The following is a 17,045-nucleotide window of genomic DNA, read 5'->3' as shown; positions in this document are numbered from 1 at the left end:
AAGTGCTAATGCTAACTGCTATCTGTATGTGTGTGAATGTATGTATGTATGTATGTATGTATGTATTTATTTATTTATTTATTTATTTATTTATTTATTTATTTATTTATTTATTTATTTATTTATTTATTTTAGATGGAATATCCTGAGCGAATTCCTCCTTTATCATGAAGAGAGCTTTGTCTCACCTTTGTTGCAAACGGCACTCTGGTGCAAATTCACCTCCTACTCCTCCACTGGTAGAGCACAGTTTTCTTTATTTTCTGACGGGATGGCGAGGTAGTTGGTACTAGGGAACAAAAAAAAAAAAGGTGTTATTTGCAGAAGAACCCTAAATACTCAAATGTGCATTTAAGAAACCCCCACGGATTGAGTCCAAGCTAGGTGGCATCATTTAAGTAAGGGTTACCCAACTGTGGCCATTTCTAACCAATCTGGATTGGATCCTGGGATCAGAGATTTAGTCTTATGAGCTCTCGGATTCATGCTGGAGCCCATCCTCAGGGATCCCCTCTCTAGCGGTGGGTGTGCTTGGGCTACTCTATGTGTGGTCTTTATATAGTGCCAAGTTGTGTGTGGCTTTTTAAAAATGTGATTGGGGTGTTAACGACTGGCTATTGTTTCCTCGTGCTGCCAAGCCCTCACCTCTTAAGTGTCGTATTTTTTGGAGTATAAGAAGGACTTTTTTCCCTCCTAAAAGAGGCTGAAAATTTGGGTGTGTCTTATACTCTGAATGTAACCCCGCGTGCAGCGCCCAAAATGGCTACCTGGAACAGCTGCTGCCTTCTCTTACCTCTTCTGCACTTCACCTGCTTTAGGCACTGGAGCTCCCTCCAAGGATCAGCTGTGCTTTTGAAGCTGTTTTTCAGCCTCAACACAAGCGAAGCGATCTTCCGTGCTTTGCCTGCTTTTCCAATTACCGCTCCCTGCGACGATCAGCTGTGCTTTAGAAGCTGTTTTTTAGCCCCAACCTCAAAACCAGTGAGTGAACTAATGTGCTGAAGCTGACCAGGCTAAGGACTAGCCAGATGAATACCTGGTAGGCAGAATGTTTTTTGTTTTCCCATTTTCCTCCCAAAAAACTAAGGTGCATCTTATACTCCGGTGCGTCTTATACTCCGAAAAATACGGTACTTGACAAGCTGGTGGTAGATGAGCACTCCTGTTGACCAACAGGGGGCCCTGTTTCCCAGGCTTCAATCATTTCCCTGACTATTTTTGTACCTGCTCAGCCAACAATCTTAGCAGCTGCAAACTTGAATATATGTCCTTGTACATTGCAACGAACAAACTCCGTAGTTTGTTGTTCTTTTTCTGGCTGAAGCAGAGAAACAGGTACACCTTACAAGGGATCTGAACACTGATTATAGGTTGGCCAACCCTGAGCTGTAACAGCCTGAGCTACTTCTCCATTTCCCCCCTACCCCCACTGCTAAAATGCAATTCTACTTTTTTTTTCCCCCTCGTTTCCCAAGATGCCCAGATTTTTTGCAAACTCACGCATTTTCCTGGGCAACTTCCTCTGCTTTAGAAACTTTCCGGTAGCAGTAAACCATCTCAATCAGGAGCCACAATGTGAGGAAGACCAAGAGAATATACATCATTATTGCAGAGATGAGAGCCGTTAAGTCTCTTCCAGCTGTAGAGGAGATTTAAAAAAAAAAGGGGTGGGTGGGAGAGGGAGATAATTCCAGGATTGATCCCTATGAGCAAAACCCCTTTCATGTAATCAAGTATGTGGAGCTTAACTTTACAGGCAGATCTGGAATGACGCTGAATTTCTGCAGTTGGCTGAATCTCCCGTGAAATGATGATGAAGGCAAAATATTCCTTACAAACAGAGGTCGTATTCAAACTGGTTCAGACCGGTTCAGGTGAATCGGTAGCGGAAATCCCAGGTGGGGCCTGCCCAAGCTCTATGCCATCCTATTTAGGCACATTTTTGAGGCTGGTTGCATGCGCGAAAGGAACGCAGGCAAGCAAAGCGCATGCACAAAAGGCCAGTTGCATATGTGGAAGGCAGGTGCATGCATGAAAATGGGGGTGCAGGGGGTGTGGTGCACCCCCCGTGGCCCGTTTTCGCTCCCAGGAGGCTTCAGGGAGGCCTCCTAAGCCAAAATCGGGGTGCAGGGGGGCAGTGCATTCCCCCACATCCTGTTTTTGCTCCCAGGGGGGTGCGGAGGGCCGAGTTCTGTCTGTCACACACCCTGGCCACGCCCACCCAGCCAGTCATTAGGGCAGAGAACCGGTTGTTAAATTATTTGAATCCCACCACTGGGGGCGGCTTATAAATGTAATAAATAAATAAAAACACTCATAATGTACCCTCCATTACCCCTTTGTTTGTAACCCCGTATTTGCAAAATAAACCTTGGCCACTGTTAATAATTTAACTTCCCTGTTAAGAGCTGAGAAAGCTGCTGGAAACGGTTTAATCTCAGCAGAGCTGAGACTGTTAATGTAAACATTGCTTGAGCAATGGCCAACCCAGGGGTGAAATGCTCCCGGTTCGGACCGGATCGCCCGATCCGGTAGCGATGGAGGCAGGTGGATCGGAGAACCGGTAGGAAAAATCACTGCCCTTCCCCATTGCCCAGCTGAGCCGCACAATCATCAGAGGCTTTTTTTTTACTTTTAAAAGCATTTTTTCTACAACTTGGCCGAAAAAATGCTTTTAAAAGTAAAAAAAAAAAAGCCTCTGATGATCGCGTGGCTCAGTTGGGATCGTCAGAGGCATTTAAAAGAAAAAAAGTCTCTGCCGATCAGGCAACTCAGCTGGGATCGTCAGAGGCATTTAAAAGAAAAAAAGCCTCTGCTGATCAGGCAACTCAGTTGGGATCGTCAGAGGCATTTAAAAGAAAAAAAGCCTCTGCTGATCAGGCAACTCAGTTGGGATCGTCAGAGGCATTTAAAAGAAAAAAAGCCTCTGCTGATCAGGCAACTCAGCTGGGATCGTCAGAGGCATTTAAAAGAAAAAAAGCCTCTGCCGATCAGGCAACTCAGTTGGGATCGTCAGAGGCATTTAAAAGAAAAAAAGCCTCTGCCGATCAGGCAACTCAGTTGGGATCGTCAGAGGCATTTAAAAGAAAAAAAGCCTCTGCCGATCAGGCAACTCAGTTGGGATCGTCAGAGGCATTTAAAAGAAAAAAAGCCTCTGCCGATCAGGCAACTCAGTTGGGATCGTCAGAGGCATTTAAAAGAAAAAAAGCCTCTGCTGATCAGGCAACTCAGCTGGGATCGTCAGAGGCATTTAAAAGAAAAAAAGCCTCTGCTGATCAGGCAACTCAGCTGGGATCGTCAGAGGCATTTAAAAGAAAAAAAGCCTCTGCTGATCAGGCAACTCAGTTGGGATCGTCAGAGGCATTTAAAAGAAAAAAAGCCTCTGCTGATCAGGCAACTCAACTTGGATCGTCAGAAGCATTTAAAAGAAAAAAAGCCTCTGCTGATCAGGCAACTCAGCTGGGATCGTCAGAGGCATTTAAAAGAAAAAAAGCCTCTGCTGATCAGGCAACTCAGCTGGGATCGTCAGAGCCTTTTGAAAGCATTTTTTTTACAACCTCTTCTCCAAAATTGGCCACACCTACCCAGTCACATTACCCCCCTCAACCAAGCCACACCCACAGAACTGGTGGTAACAAATTTTAGATTTCACCACTGGACCAGCCCCTTGTGTTATCCTACCATCCTTCAACACCGTGAGATGAATCAGTGTCGAGCTGGTGAAGATGGGCCGGTGAGTCTCAAAGAGGAATTCCCGGGTGACATTACAGGTGTAAATCCCTGAATCGTTCAGAGAAATGTTTAGGACCGAGATGGAGACGTCCTGCATATCTGCACTCCCGTTCCACTCGAGCCGGCCCTGAAAAGGACTCTCAAGTTCCCGTTTCTCGTTGTTGAATTCGTAGATCTGTAAAGGTCCAGGAAAAAAAGGAGATGTCAACTTTAGCAATAGCGCTTAGCAGTGGTGAGTTCCTCCCGGTTCGGCCGAGCCGGTAGCGGTGATGATATGATGTCACCGAACCAGTTCTCTTTGCTCGGGAGCTGGGCCCTCCCACCCCACCCCCCGCGTTATTCTTACCTTTTGTTTGGCCCCACCCCCAATCTATTGCTGCCTCCCGAGTCCCAGCTGATTGGCTAGAAGGAAAAAAACTGTTTAAACTCTTGCCGCGGGGCTTCAAAGGGCCGCCCTACAGCTGATCAGTGTTAAAAGGCAAGCAGCTGTCCAGTCTCTTCTTAAAAACCTCCAGTGATGGAGTGCCCATGATTTCTGGTGGCAAGCTGTTCCACTGGTTAATTGTCCTCACTGTTAGGAAGTTTCTCCTTAGTTCTAGGTTGCTTCTCTCTTTGATTAGTTTCCAATCATTGTTTCTTGTCCTGCCCTCAGGTGCTTTGGAGAATAGCTTGACTCAGTGGTGAAATTCAGCTAGTTCTATCCGGCTCGGGCAAACTGGTAGATTGACTTTCCCAAATCTGTTCCTTGCCTGAAACATCTGCATCATATTCCAGCAATCCCTGAATTTACAGTTACTGTATAAGTGCTTAGTCAAAAGATTACCGATTGTGCTTATTGGCCAATAATTTTCTAGGTCATCCTTTGCTGTTTCTAAAAAAAGAGGAGGATAAATAGAACCCACAATCCCTAGGGATTTACTTAAAATATGTGAACGGTGAGCCTCAGATTAGCTCCATCATTTTTTTTATCAGCTCTACTGAGATTAAGCCATTTCCAGCAGCTTTCTCAGATCTTAACTGGGAAATTAAATTATTAAGGGCAGCTCCCCTCACCAGTGATCAATCTCATATGGTCTCTGGACCCAAGAAATCCTAAAGTTTCCAGAAAACAGGGCTCACCACCTCTGTATATTCATGAAAATATTTTTTTTCTAGGCTTTGGGTGTGACATAACTGTCTGATAGGATTTTAATGTTGGAAGATCTGCATTTTTTCCCCAAGCATTTTCACATAATTGCAGAGTCCACTGTTTTTGTTCTTTTTTTTTTTTTTGGATCAACCAAGTATTAGTTGTGACAGGATTAATTAAAGGAATAAAGGGATTGGGAGCTCTGCAACCATTTGCCAAAACAGAGTAGAGAAATATAGGCTAGCTTCCCAAAGCAGCTATTTATCTTCAATGACATCTCATATTCTCTTTCTCTTATTCTGAAGCGATTGCTTAAATAATTATTATTGTCGCACAGTCATTCAAATGTTTGGACTGGATTTAGCATTCTTATTTACCTATTGGGTCCTTCCTAAGGGCTTCCTGGGATAGATAGATGTTGATTTTTGCTGGTGTTAGAGGCATTGTCACCGGATGTAAACTGTTCCGAGTAAAGCTGCCTTTTGTAATTGACTGATAATGAAATTGTCAGTGACGATGTCAGATCTGGAAGTCATTTTTTACATTTGGGCCTTCAGGCTTGCCACATTTTCTACTGTGGGAAAATGGGAGGGGGGATTGCATAGAGTATGGGTGATATGTAGTCAAAATAACATTCCTTTCCCAGAGAGTCAAGGACGCCTTGCCCTGGCACCTGGAGTCAGATGACTGGGAGGTAGCTCCAGTTTGGACGGTGGATGATTGGACCATGTGATGGAGCTGTGGGTGCCGGGCAGGGACTTGAACTTTCACTTGGTTGGGGAAAACCTGGAAACTTTCAGATTCGGGTTTTCCCAGACGTATCAATATGACACCTTCAATAAAAAGGAACTTTGAGGAAATTCAAGCCTTGGTGTCTTCTTTCGTTGGGGGTGTTACCTGGAACCCTGACATTAAGAAGATATTCAGGTCCCTCTGTCGTCTTCTCCAAAACTCCGAACCCTAATTTCCAATTAACCTGGTCATTTCCTATCACTGCAGGATTTCCCATGGACAAAATACCCACTCTCTTAAAAGTATTATAAATAAATGTTTTATAGGTGGCACTTACCACCGGCAAGACTGGCAAAAAATGTTTAGTCATCTGTCTGCCAGATGCTGGAAATGCAATCAGACCCTAGGAACTTACTATCACATGTGGTGGACTTGTATGAAAGCAAGAAAATATTGGAAGAAAATACATATCTGGTTGGAAAAGAAGATTAAGCAACGTATAGACCTGAAACCAGAAGTATTTATTTATTTATTTATTTATTTATTTATTTATTTATTTATTTATTTATTTATTTATTTGTCGCATTTCTATGCTGCCCAACTCCCTAAGGGAGTTTCTGTTGGGTATAATGCTGGAGGATTATTTATTTATTTATTTATTTATTTATTTATTTATTTATTTATTTATTTATTTATTTATTTATTATATTTCTATACTGCCTTTCTCCCGTAGGACTCAAAGCAGTGTATAGTCAAGAAAAATATATGATAAAGGGACTACATTAGAGGTGGGTTTCAGCAGGTTCTGATCAGTTCTGGAGAACCTGTAGCAGAAATTTTGAATAGTTCGGAGAACCAATAGTAAAATTTCTGACTGGCCCCGCCCCCATCTATCCTCTGCCTCCCAAGTCCCAGCTGATCGGGATGAAATGGGGATTTTGCAGTATCCTTCCCTTGGAGTGGGGAGGGAATGGAGATTTTACAGTATCATTCCCCTGCCACGCCCACCAAATTACGCCCACCAAGCCACACCCACAGAACCGGTAGTAAAAAAATTTGAAACCCACCACTGGACTACATATTTAGTTTTGCATGTACCAACAGCAGCAAGGATTGTATTTGCAAAATACTGGAAAAATGAGAATACTCCACCAGATGTAATTCGGAAAATGTTAGACTGTGCTGAGATGGACAGACTGACTTTAAAAATTAAAGATAAAGAAGACACAGAATATTACTTGATATGGAATAGATTTTATGAGTGGTTAGAGATAAGAGGTAGAAATTAGATGAAGAAAGATTATTGCTATGTATGAATTAAATATAAAGATGGTTTATAACTATAAATATGCCAATACACTCAACAGAATTATAAATTAGCTAATATAAAAAGAAATTTAGCCAAAACTGTTCTGTTACATTATTACTATTGTTACCGGTATATGTGTTAATATTTTTTTTATTGTCTTTTCTTTGTTTTTCTTTTGTAAATGAGATACCCTGGCAATACACTGTATTCAAAATGTTTATGAATTTAAAAACAAAATTTAAAAAAGTATTATAAATCAGATCTCCTTTCCCATTCATCCTCTTACAATCTGGAAAGTTCTCCTAATGTATAGCTGAAATCTGCAAACTTTTTGAGACCCTGTTCCAGGGGTGAACCAGTAGTAAAAAAAATGCTACCAATTCGGACGAACCGGTATTTCTGATGATCAGCTGTGCCGTGCAATTTATATTCGTTAGAAAGCAAGAAATTCTGCTTTCTAGCAAATCTAAATCGTCGGCGCAGCTGTTCCCCCACCTTCGCTGTTCTACTTACCTTACGAAAGGCTTCTTAAACCTCCTTTTTCAGCGCTGTGCGGTAGTGGCTGCGCATGTGCACGAAGCATGTGTTTGGCACGCACTGTCCATGCGCATCCAAAGTACGTTTTGGCATGCACAGTGCATGCGTGTGTGAAGTGCGTGTTTGGCACATACCACACCAAGTACCGGTAGCAAAGTGAACCAGTAGCAGAATTCAGAGCATTTCACCCCTGCCCTGTTCCCATTTTTCCCCCCCATTTCCCATGGTCCAAGCATTCAAGGTACAGAAGTAATCACTCACAGCTACGTCTTGTCCTCCTTCGGGCTTGTAGAACCATTTCACCATGGTGTTCGCCAAAACCTCTTCTCGCTTCATACAGGAAATGCACATGAGCTTCATGCGTGATCCCTGCACGGCCTCGGTTTCCGAAGGGACCTCGACGCAAACGGAGAAACAGATGCCCACTGGATAACGACGGAGACGATGCAGCCCAGTTTGAAGGTGGAGAAGACGTGCGGCCAGGAGAGACCCAATCGTCGCCAAGTCAGAAAAGAAAGAAAAAGGAAGATCAATGCACAAGACAGAGGAAATTACACGCTGCTCAATATGTTTTTCTTGCTGAATGAGAATAAAGCTTTTAATTTACTGTTGGCATTCTTGGAGAAGGATTAAAAAAAAAGTGAGATTGGAAAAGCTTCCTTTTTCTAGATGAACCTTAGACCATAATCTATATTAAGCACCAATTTTGGACAGAATCGGGTGGCTCTCTTCAAGAACCCATGGAGTCATTCAGAGATGTTGAATCACGGGAGTTCAGAATAGAGAGCTTTGATTCTGCTCATAGCGCCTAAACCCGTGATGGTGAACCTATGGCACACATGCCCAAAGTGGCACAAGATGCCATGTTGTCCGGCACACATCGCCTTGCCTGTTTGTGTTCCAGGTTTCTGACTCATATGCGTGTGCGACGATCAGCTGTCCTTCGCGTGTGCAGCAGTGCCAAAAAGCGCTGTGCACATGCGCGCCAGACAGCTGACTGTTGGGTGTGCATGCGCACCAGAAGAGGCTTTCTTGGAGCCTAGGGAGGGCGAAAAGGGCCTTCCCCCCTCCCAGAGGCCCTTCAGAGGCCAGAAACGGTCCATTTCCTGACTTCCGGTGGGCCCGGGAGGCCCAAAAATCAGCTGACTGGCTCACACATGAATGCTGGAGCTGAGCTAGGGCAATGTTCGTGTGTCTACAGATATGGCTCCGTGTCCCACCTGTGGCACATGTGTCATAGGTTCACCATCATGGTTCTAGAGTTTTATTTATACCAAAGGGGATTTCTGTGTAGGATTGTCTAAAAACTCCCTGAAGTCTCATCTGCCTGATCTAAAGGAATGATATGGACGTAATATATCTTGACTCCAACAAACCATTTGATTTGATGCCTCCTTAAGATTTTGATTAGCAAAGTAGCTAAATACGAACTAGAGGGCTGCCTGTATTAGGTATATCCACGGTTGAAATGAAAACTCTACTCAAGAGACAGTGGGGTCCTCTGAGCTTGGTTGTTTTCTTGCAGGCATTTCGTGACCCAACTGTTGTGGTCCACCAGCAGCCTGTGGAGTCCTTGACTTAAGACTGTAACAGAACTCGGAATTTCCTGTTGTGGTCCGCCAGCAGCCTGCAGAGCTGGCAGTGGAGTCGGACAGTGAGGAGGCTGGGGAGGACCATGGATCAGTCCTGGAGTCAGGGGAAGGCCCGGACGAGGGCTCTGCATCAGAGGCAGAGATGGGGCCAGGGCCATCTGGGAGCGATGCATGGACTCCGGAGCCTCCAGAGAAAGATAGCAGAGAGGCAGAAGAACAGGAGGAGCCTGTTCCTAGTGCACACATGCAAAGAGCTGCCAGAAGGCAAAAGCAGCTAAAGCAAAAAGGACAACTCAGGAGTAAGGCCAGGAGATGATTGGCTCCTCACAGAAGGCTTAAAAGACCAGCAACGGCTCTTGGGATCTTTGTAGGAAAGCAACATTGCTACATTTGTTTCTTGTTGGTGTCTCTTGCTCCTGAACTTTTGCCAAGAAAAGCCTTTGGCAGGGTGCCAAAGAAGACAAAGGTTGGTGATAAGGCTGAAGGACTGTTTATGAAGAATTTGTTTTGGACTTAATTTGGACTAAGCTGTGAATGAAGTAATTCTCAGCTGTTCTAATAAAATATGTTTGTTTAGAACTGATTGTGTCTGGTAATAACTACTTGGGCCTAGGTCATGACACCAACTAGGCAATGTTATCAGTGCAACTCATCCCAGCTCAAGAGACAGCTCATCAATGATTCCTCATCAGATCAGGAAAAAGGCACTTCAAGCTTCAACCTTGAGCCTCATACCCCTCTATGTTTCATTCAAAACTTTGCCAAAGAAGGAAATACTTATCACACCCACGGACAGTACAAACCTTGGTGGAACACCTAATAAATTCTAGAAGATAAAAGCAACATTCAAAACAACTTTGTCAGTTTAGAAAAGGGGCTGAATTATCACCTTCCCCCAATGTGTCTCTTCATTCATACGTGTTGAATTCCAGCAACCTAGTTAGCATGTTGGCTAATGATAATGAGTCGCTCTGTCTTCTAGGGCTGGTCATATGAATCATGCTAAACTCGATTAAACCTCAAGTTCAAGAGCTTCCAGATTTTGGCAGAAAAGTGTCTTTCAACAGATGGAGGACAAACATTTGCAGAGGCCTGTAAGTGGCCCGGCGGCCTAGAGGTGGACAATCAGGAGGCTGAGAGTTCGATCCTAGGTAGAGGCAGATATTTCTCTGTCTGGGCACAATGAGAATTATATCTGCTGAACAAAACTCTTCATTGGCGACAGGAAAGGCCTCCGGCCAGTAAACACTCAGCTCCATTCAGTTGCCCAGACTCCACCCTGCAAGGGATTATGGGGTCGTTAAATGATGATGATTTACAGAGGCTTGTAAGTTTAGTCTCCCAATGGGCTTTTCTATGTCCAAAGTGATCCACATCACTCTGTGTTTTAGTAATAGCGACCCACATCTCCATTTCCTTTTCCTTCCGCCCAATCACTGCACTTTTCAAGCAGAAAAGTTGCCCGACACCTTTGCAGCTCTCTCGTAGGGATCTGGGGTTGTGACATTTAAGCAGACAATATGACATGGGAACGCAGAAGGGATGTGGGTGGTAAGCGCACCAGCCTGCCTACCGTCCCTGTCCTACTGTTCCCATTTATTCATACTCATTTATTATGTATATACTGTGTTTCCCAGAAAATAAGACCGGGTCTTATATTAATTTTTGCTCCAAAAGGATGCATTAGGACTTATTTTCTGGTTAGGTCTTATTTTTTGGGAAATGCGGTACTAAATGCATCCATCTGGCTGACAATCTTAACTGGGGCTTATTTTGGGGATAGGGTTTATATTACGAGCGTCCTGAAAAATCATGCTAGGATTTATTTTCCGGTTGGGTCCTATTTTTAGGGAAACAGGGTACTTATACCTGTTTATACTTAGATGTTTATATGTGTTCTGCCCCAGCTATGGACCCCAAAGAATGCAGCACACATAAGTCCTTTCAAACCTTAGTTTATTAAATAAACCAATTTTTTTACAACAATGGCTGTTAATTAACTGCATTAACAGCCGCCAGGAATTCAAAAAGTAATACTGAAAGTTTACTGTGGTTGGCAGAGTGCCCAGAAGCAATTTGCAGGAAGCTGATAAGATAAGCAAGACAAGACACGAAGGTATGTGAATGAAGCTGTTCCCTGCAAATTGCTTCAGTCGGCGTTCCTCCTTAAATAGGCTAAGGGAGTGGCCAATTAGCTCCAAGCCTTACTCTCGAGGAGACCTCCTCCTGAGGAACCACTCCTGCCTTTTGGCAGCTCTGCGTGCCCATGCATTGAGAAGAGGCTCCTCCTCTTCATCCTCTTCACTTAAGGGAGCTTCTGGAGGTTCAGAAGGCCCTGGCTGAATCTCCGCCTCTGGCACCACATCTTCTCCAGCCTCATCATTGTCCGACTCAAGTGCCAGCTGCATAGGCTGCTGGCGCAGCACCACACCAGCCTCCTCGCTGTCGGAATCAGCTACTAGCTGCACAGGCCACTGACAGGCCACAACACTATGTTTATGTTCTTACTTATCCTTGTTTTCTCATACGTGCTTGACAAACTAACTAACTAAATAAAATAAATAAATAAATTGCTTTTTTTAAAAAAAGCCCCTTTCACCGGGAGTGGAATCGAGGTCGCTTTTCATGCTTTGCTTCGTTACTGCGGGCCCTGCTGTATCCATACAGGGCAGGATAGTGATGTTTGTGGCTCAGCGTTTTGAGGTCAACGAGTTCAAATGGGGCCACCGTTATTGTTGGGCCCCTCCAGGCGGTGAGTGCCATCTCATTCAAGTTGCTGCTGCTGCTTGAAAAGAAAAGAGACGGGCTGGAGAAGGCAGGGGAGATGAGGAAGAGAACAAAAAGGTGGGGGGCTGTGAATCTGTCTCTTTCCTGTCCTCAAGAAACCTGAGTGAAACTGTCAAGACTGGAAACAGAAAGGAAGACAAATGGCCTTTACCATCCCTGTTGCCTCAAAAGGTGGAGTGATTGGGCCAGAAGGGGAAGCAAAGAGCATGGGGGGTGGGGGGTGGGGAGAGGGAAGAAGATCAGGACCTAAAAGTGGGCAGGTGTTAGGGAGAGTATTGATTGATTTGATTTTTAATCTTGCCTTAATACTCAATAAGTGGCTCAAGGGGGTGAAGATGCCTAATCTCCTTTCTCCTCCTTTCTTTCCCCACAACAACAACCCTGTGAGTCAGGGTGAGGCAGAATGACTGGCCCAGTCACCCAGTGGCTTTCATGCCTAAAGCAGGACTAGAACTCACCATCTCCTGGTGATTGGTCCAAAGTCACCGAGCCAGCTTTCATGCCTAAGGCAGGACTAGAACTCACCATCTCCTGGTGTTTGACCCAAAGTCACCCAGCCAGCTTTCATGCCTAAGGCAGGACTAGAACTCACCTTCTCCTGGTGATTGGCCCAAAGTCACCCAGCCAGCTTTCTATGCCTAAGGCAGGACTAGAACTCACCATCTCCTGGTGATTGGCCCAAAGTCACCCAGCCAGCTTTCATGCCTAAGGAAGGACTAGAACTCACCATCTCCTGGTGATTGGTCCAAAGTCACCCAGCCAGCTTTCTATGCCTAAGGCAGGACTAGAACTCACCATCTCCTGGTGTTTGACCCAAAGTCACCCAGCCAGCTTTCATGCCTAAGGCAGGACTAGAACTCACCATCTCCTGGTGTTTGACCCAAAGCCACCCAGCCAGCTTTCATGCCTAAGGCAAGACTAGAACTCACCATCTCCTGGTGTTTGACCCAAAGTCACCCAGCCAGTTTTCATATCTAAGGCAGGACTAGAACTCACAGTCTCCTGATTTGTATCCTGGTGCCTTCACCACTAGACCAAACTGGCTTGCTAAGAATTGACACCAACTTGATGGCACATACTCAAAATTGGGGTGGAGGGTAGAGTCATTAGCCCGGGGGTTCCATTCCTAGAAGTGAACCCTTGTGTCACTTGAAATGGACTCAGACCCAAGCTAGGATGGGGTTGGGTTTTTTTTGGGGGGGTGGGGCTGTTGGGTTCGATTTCTTTACAGACTAGCATCCCCTGTGAAGTTTAGCAAAACCAGATCTAACATCGGCCACTGTGAGCTGGCAAGACAACAACAAACCGAAGCCAAACCAAAATACTTTTGGGTAAAACTGTCTGAGAAGAAGTCTAGAAATGCACCTCTTGTACAGGATTTTAAACACAAAAAGCTTAATTCCCGGAGGAATAAAAAACAAACATCCAAGATGTCTAAACCTGGTGGCTCAGCAGACTGATAGCATTGTGATTAACACCAGCTGTCTGCAATTAAAGTAAGTTCGAATCTCGCCAGGCTCAAGGTTGACTTAGCCTTCCATCCTTTCTAAGGTAGGTGAAATGAGGACCCAGTTTGTGGGGCCAATAAGCTGACTTTGTATAAATATACAAAAGGATGAAGGCTATTGCTTAACACATTGTAAGCCACCCTGAGTCTCCGGAGAAGGGCGGCATATAAATCAAATTTAAAAAAAAAAACCCTTCCAGAATTGGAAGGAGAGGGCTTAAAACTCAAACGAGACGGCTGTTGGCTCTTTTAGAAAAAGCCCGAAACTCTCTCGGTTAGCCGATCCCTTCAGATTCCCTGCCTTGCTTCTCCTCCCGTTACACAGCCTTCACCTGCCACAGCAATCCGCCAGGCGCCTGAGTTGCCTGCCCGATTTCCAGCTGAGCAAAACCGCCACAAAACAACAACAGGCAGCTTTTAATTAGAAAGCCGCGCTTCTCACCATGGCAGCCTCTCTCGTTCCCCCCAAGGAGCGGTGCAAAGCCACCAGAGCGCGCCTCCCAACCGCCGCTCTTCCCTCGCAGGGTCCTCCTGCCTTGCCCTGCCAAATCCATCCCCCTCCCCCCCAACTTTGCCCCCTCCCCACCGCGCCCCGTCTTTCCACCAGGGCTCCCATTGTGCCAGGAAGGAGAGACCCTTCCTCTCACCCCCCAACCCCTTCCCCAGCACCTACCCCAAAGCGCCGCCAGCAGGGTCGAGGCGAAGGCAACCTTTGTCAACGCAGCCATGATTCCCACGGAACTGGGGGGTGGGGGAGAACGGGGGTCTTCTGGGGAGGAGCGGGATGCGCTCAACTGGAGAGCCGGGCGATCCGGGCAGGGCCAGGCTGGGTTCGACCCAGGGAAGAGCGGATTAGATGGAGCCCTTTAGACAGCCGTAGGGGCGCTCGCAACCGCGGCCGTCCGGAGATGGAGCGCGATTCAGCACCACGGAGAGCGCCGCCTTTAGAGACTCCCTCCGCCTCCGGGTTGAATTGGCCAACGGCGGCTCCTCCAGGGCTCCGCCGCCGCGCCTGATGGGCACGAAGCCCCGATCCCCCTTTCCCCGAGGGGAGGCGGCTGGGCTTTTCTCGCGGCGGGAAGGGGGCTCCGTGCCCGGCGCTGCTCCAGTCCGACCTCCGACTCCTGGCGCTGCCGCGAAAGACGAGCGCGGAGAGGTTGGAGCCGGAGCCACCTACTGGAGGGGTGGGGTGGGGTGGGGGTGGGGGTGGGGGTGGGGGTAGAGGAAGCCTCCCGTTCCCTCCCCCACCCCGGTGGAAGCATGCGCAGATTTGTCCTTGGCAAAAAGCGGGCACGCCCCCTCCGCTGAACCCGCGGCTCCCTCGCCTTGCCAGCCAAAAAGGGGCGAAGCGGCTGCTGAGCGCCGCGCGCAAACTCGGGTGCGCCTGGTTGCCAGTCGCCCGCGCGCCTCTTTCTCCAGCTTGGGCGGAGAAGCGGGGCTTTCGAGGAAACCTGGCATCAGCAAGAGTCAATGGGAACCGTTACTCTGCCAGCAGCAGCAGGTCGTTCTGGGAAGTAATGTAGTTGGCAGGGAGAAGAGGTTGGGGAGGAAAGCAAGCCGAGCCGAGCTGAGCTGAGCTACGCTGAGGCTGAGCCAAGCCGAGCCAAGCCGAGCCAAGCCGAGCCAATCCAATCCAATCCAATCCAAGCCAAGCCAAGCCAAGCCAAGCCAAGCCAAGCCAAGCCAAGCCAAGCCGAGCCGAGCCAAGCCAAGCCGAGCCGAGCCGAGCCAAGCCAAGCCAAGCCAAGCCAAGCCAAGCCAAGCCAAGCCAAGCCAAGCCAATCCGAGCCGAGCCGAGCCGAGCCGAGCCGAGCCGAGCCGAGCCGAGCCGAGCCAATCCAATTCAAGCCAAGCCAAGCCAAGCCAAGCCAAGCCAAGCCAAGCCAAGCCAAGCCAATCTAAGCCAAGCCAAGCCAAGCCAAGCCAAGCCGGTCCGATCCGATCCGATCCGATCCAATCTGAGCCGAGCCAAGCCAAGCCAAGCCAAGCCAAGCCAAGCCAAGCCAAGCCATCCCTCTCACAGCCCCACATTGTGCCTTTCACTAACTCAATGTTGTGGTTTTAGCCCATTCCGGGGTTGTGTTTACTTCAGAGGTGGGTTTCAGCAGGTTCTGACCAGTTTCTGGAGAATTGAGTAGTTCAGAGAATCGGTAGTAAAAATTCTGACTGGCCCTGCCCCCCAGCTATTCTCTGCCTCCTGAGTCCCAGCTGATGGGGGGGGAAATGGGGATTTTGCAGTCATCTTCCCCTGGAGTGGGGTGGGAATGGAGATTTTACAGTATCCTTCCCCTGCCACACCCACCAAACTGGTAGTAAAAAAAATTTGAAACCCACCACTGGTTTATTCCCGGATTTGCGTGCTGTTGGAGGGTCTGGAGGGTGTGTGCAAGGCTCCTTGGGAGGTTTTGTTAGGAAGGCCAAATTCTGATCACATGGCTGTGAAAATTCTGCAATGGTGCAGAGAAGAGCAACCAGGATGATTAGGGGACTGGAAACTAAAATATACAATGAAAGGTTGCAGGAACTGGGCATGGCTAGTCTAGTGAAGAGAAGGACCAGGGGAGACAGGATAGCAGTCTTCCAATATTTGAGGGGCTGCCACAGAGAGGAGGGGGTCAACCTGTTTTCCAAAGCACCCGAAGGCCAGTCAAGGAATAATGGATGGAAACTGATCAAAGAGAGATTCAACCTGGAAAGAAGGAGGAATTTCCTGACAAGGAGAACAATCAACCCATTGAACAGAAGTTGCCTTCAGAAGTTGTGGGAGCTTCATCACTGGAAGCTTTCAAGTAGAGGCTGGACTGCTATCTGTCAGAAAGGGTGTAGGGTCTCCCACTTGGGTGGATGGGGGGGGTTGGACTAGATGACCCACAAGGTCCCTTCCAACTCTGTTATTCTGCTCTGTTACTCTGGTCATAAGAGTGAGGGTCAGCTGTAGTCGATTTTTTTCAGTGTGGTTATAACTGCAAAGCGGTTCCTAAATGAATGATTATAAATGTAGGACTACCTGTACTCAACCAGAGGCCAGAAACACAATCTGGAGACACTGTGCTTGTCGTTCGTTCTTTAATTTGATTCCCTCCCACTCTCCCTTGTGTACACCTCCAATTCCGACTGATGTGTTTTATAGATCTGCTTAGAATCTGGACAGGAGATGACATAAACTGACTCCCAGGCATTTTGCCGGCGAACAGAGACAGCGAAAGGAAGAGCCAGACGATTTCTGCAACCTGAGTGCAGGATGAAGAGTGGCTCTGCGAGAGAGATAGACCGTCTCCAAATTTGACACATAAATAAAACAAAGATGAAAAGCTGGATATCTTCTTCCTGAGTCATGGGGCTCAAGTTGGTTTTCCTGGAAGTGTGGAGCCAGGGGTGTGAGTTTCCAGCTTCAGCACCACAATTTCCAGGACTGGGGGAGCCTTCCCTGCTGTTACTGTGCATTTACGCTCAGTTCAACACAAGTGCAAAAGCACAGAAATATAGACAGCTGTTTCAGTGGTGGGTTTCAAATTTTTTTACTACCGGTTCTGTGGGTGTGGCTTGGTGGGCATGGCATGGCTTGGTGGGCGTGGCTTGGTGGGTCTGGCAGGGGAAGGATACTGTAAAACAGGGGTCCTCAAACTTGGCAGCTTTAAGACTTGTGGACTTCACCTCCCAGAATTCTCCAGCCAGCTATGCTGGCTGGAGAAAAGCCTTGGTAGTACAGTGGTCTAAAGC

General features: G+C 47.0%; 1 protein-coding gene across 1 annotated transcript; it reads right to left on the bottom strand.

Moving 5' to 3' along the window:
* Window positions 1–225: 225 nt before the first annotated feature.
* On the bottom strand, window positions 226–14,053 carry SCN3B (sodium voltage-gated channel beta subunit 3). The gene is made up of 5 exons (XM_070952499.1): window positions 13,999–14,053; window positions 7,701–7,864; window positions 3,682–3,907; window positions 1,501–1,639; window positions 226–289 (listed from the first exon to the last, which is right to left on the bottom strand). Exons 1-5 carry the CDS (start codon window positions 14,051–14,053, stop codon window positions 226–228), a joined length of 648 nt encoding a protein of 215 aa, XP_070808600.1.
* Between the last annotated feature and the right edge of the window lie 2,992 nt (window positions 14,054–17,045).

The sequence above is a fragment of the Pituophis catenifer genome, unplaced genomic scaffold, assembly GCF_029215685.1.
Source record: "Pituophis catenifer annectens isolate HBS135680 unplaced genomic scaffold, rPitCat1.0.hap2 SCAF_12, whole genome shotgun sequence".
NCBI lineage: Eukaryota > Metazoa > Chordata > Lepidosauria > Squamata > Colubridae > Pituophis > Pituophis catenifer.
This window is presented reverse-complemented; position numbering and strand designations above follow the sequence as displayed.

Coding starts and splice junctions, on each gene's coding strand:
- SCN3B (XM_070952499.1), bottom strand. CDS start 14,053: ATGGCTGCGTTGACAAAGGTTGCCTTCGCCTCGACCCTGCTGGCGGCG. Junction 1,640..3,681: donor TCTCACGGTGTTGAAGGATG/GTAGGATAACAC, acceptor TCTCCTCTACAG/CTGGAAGAGACTTAACGGCT. Junction 290..1,500: donor GAAGTTGCCCAGGAAAATGC/GTGAGTTTGCAA, acceptor TTTGTTCCCTAG/TACCAACTACCTCGCCATCC.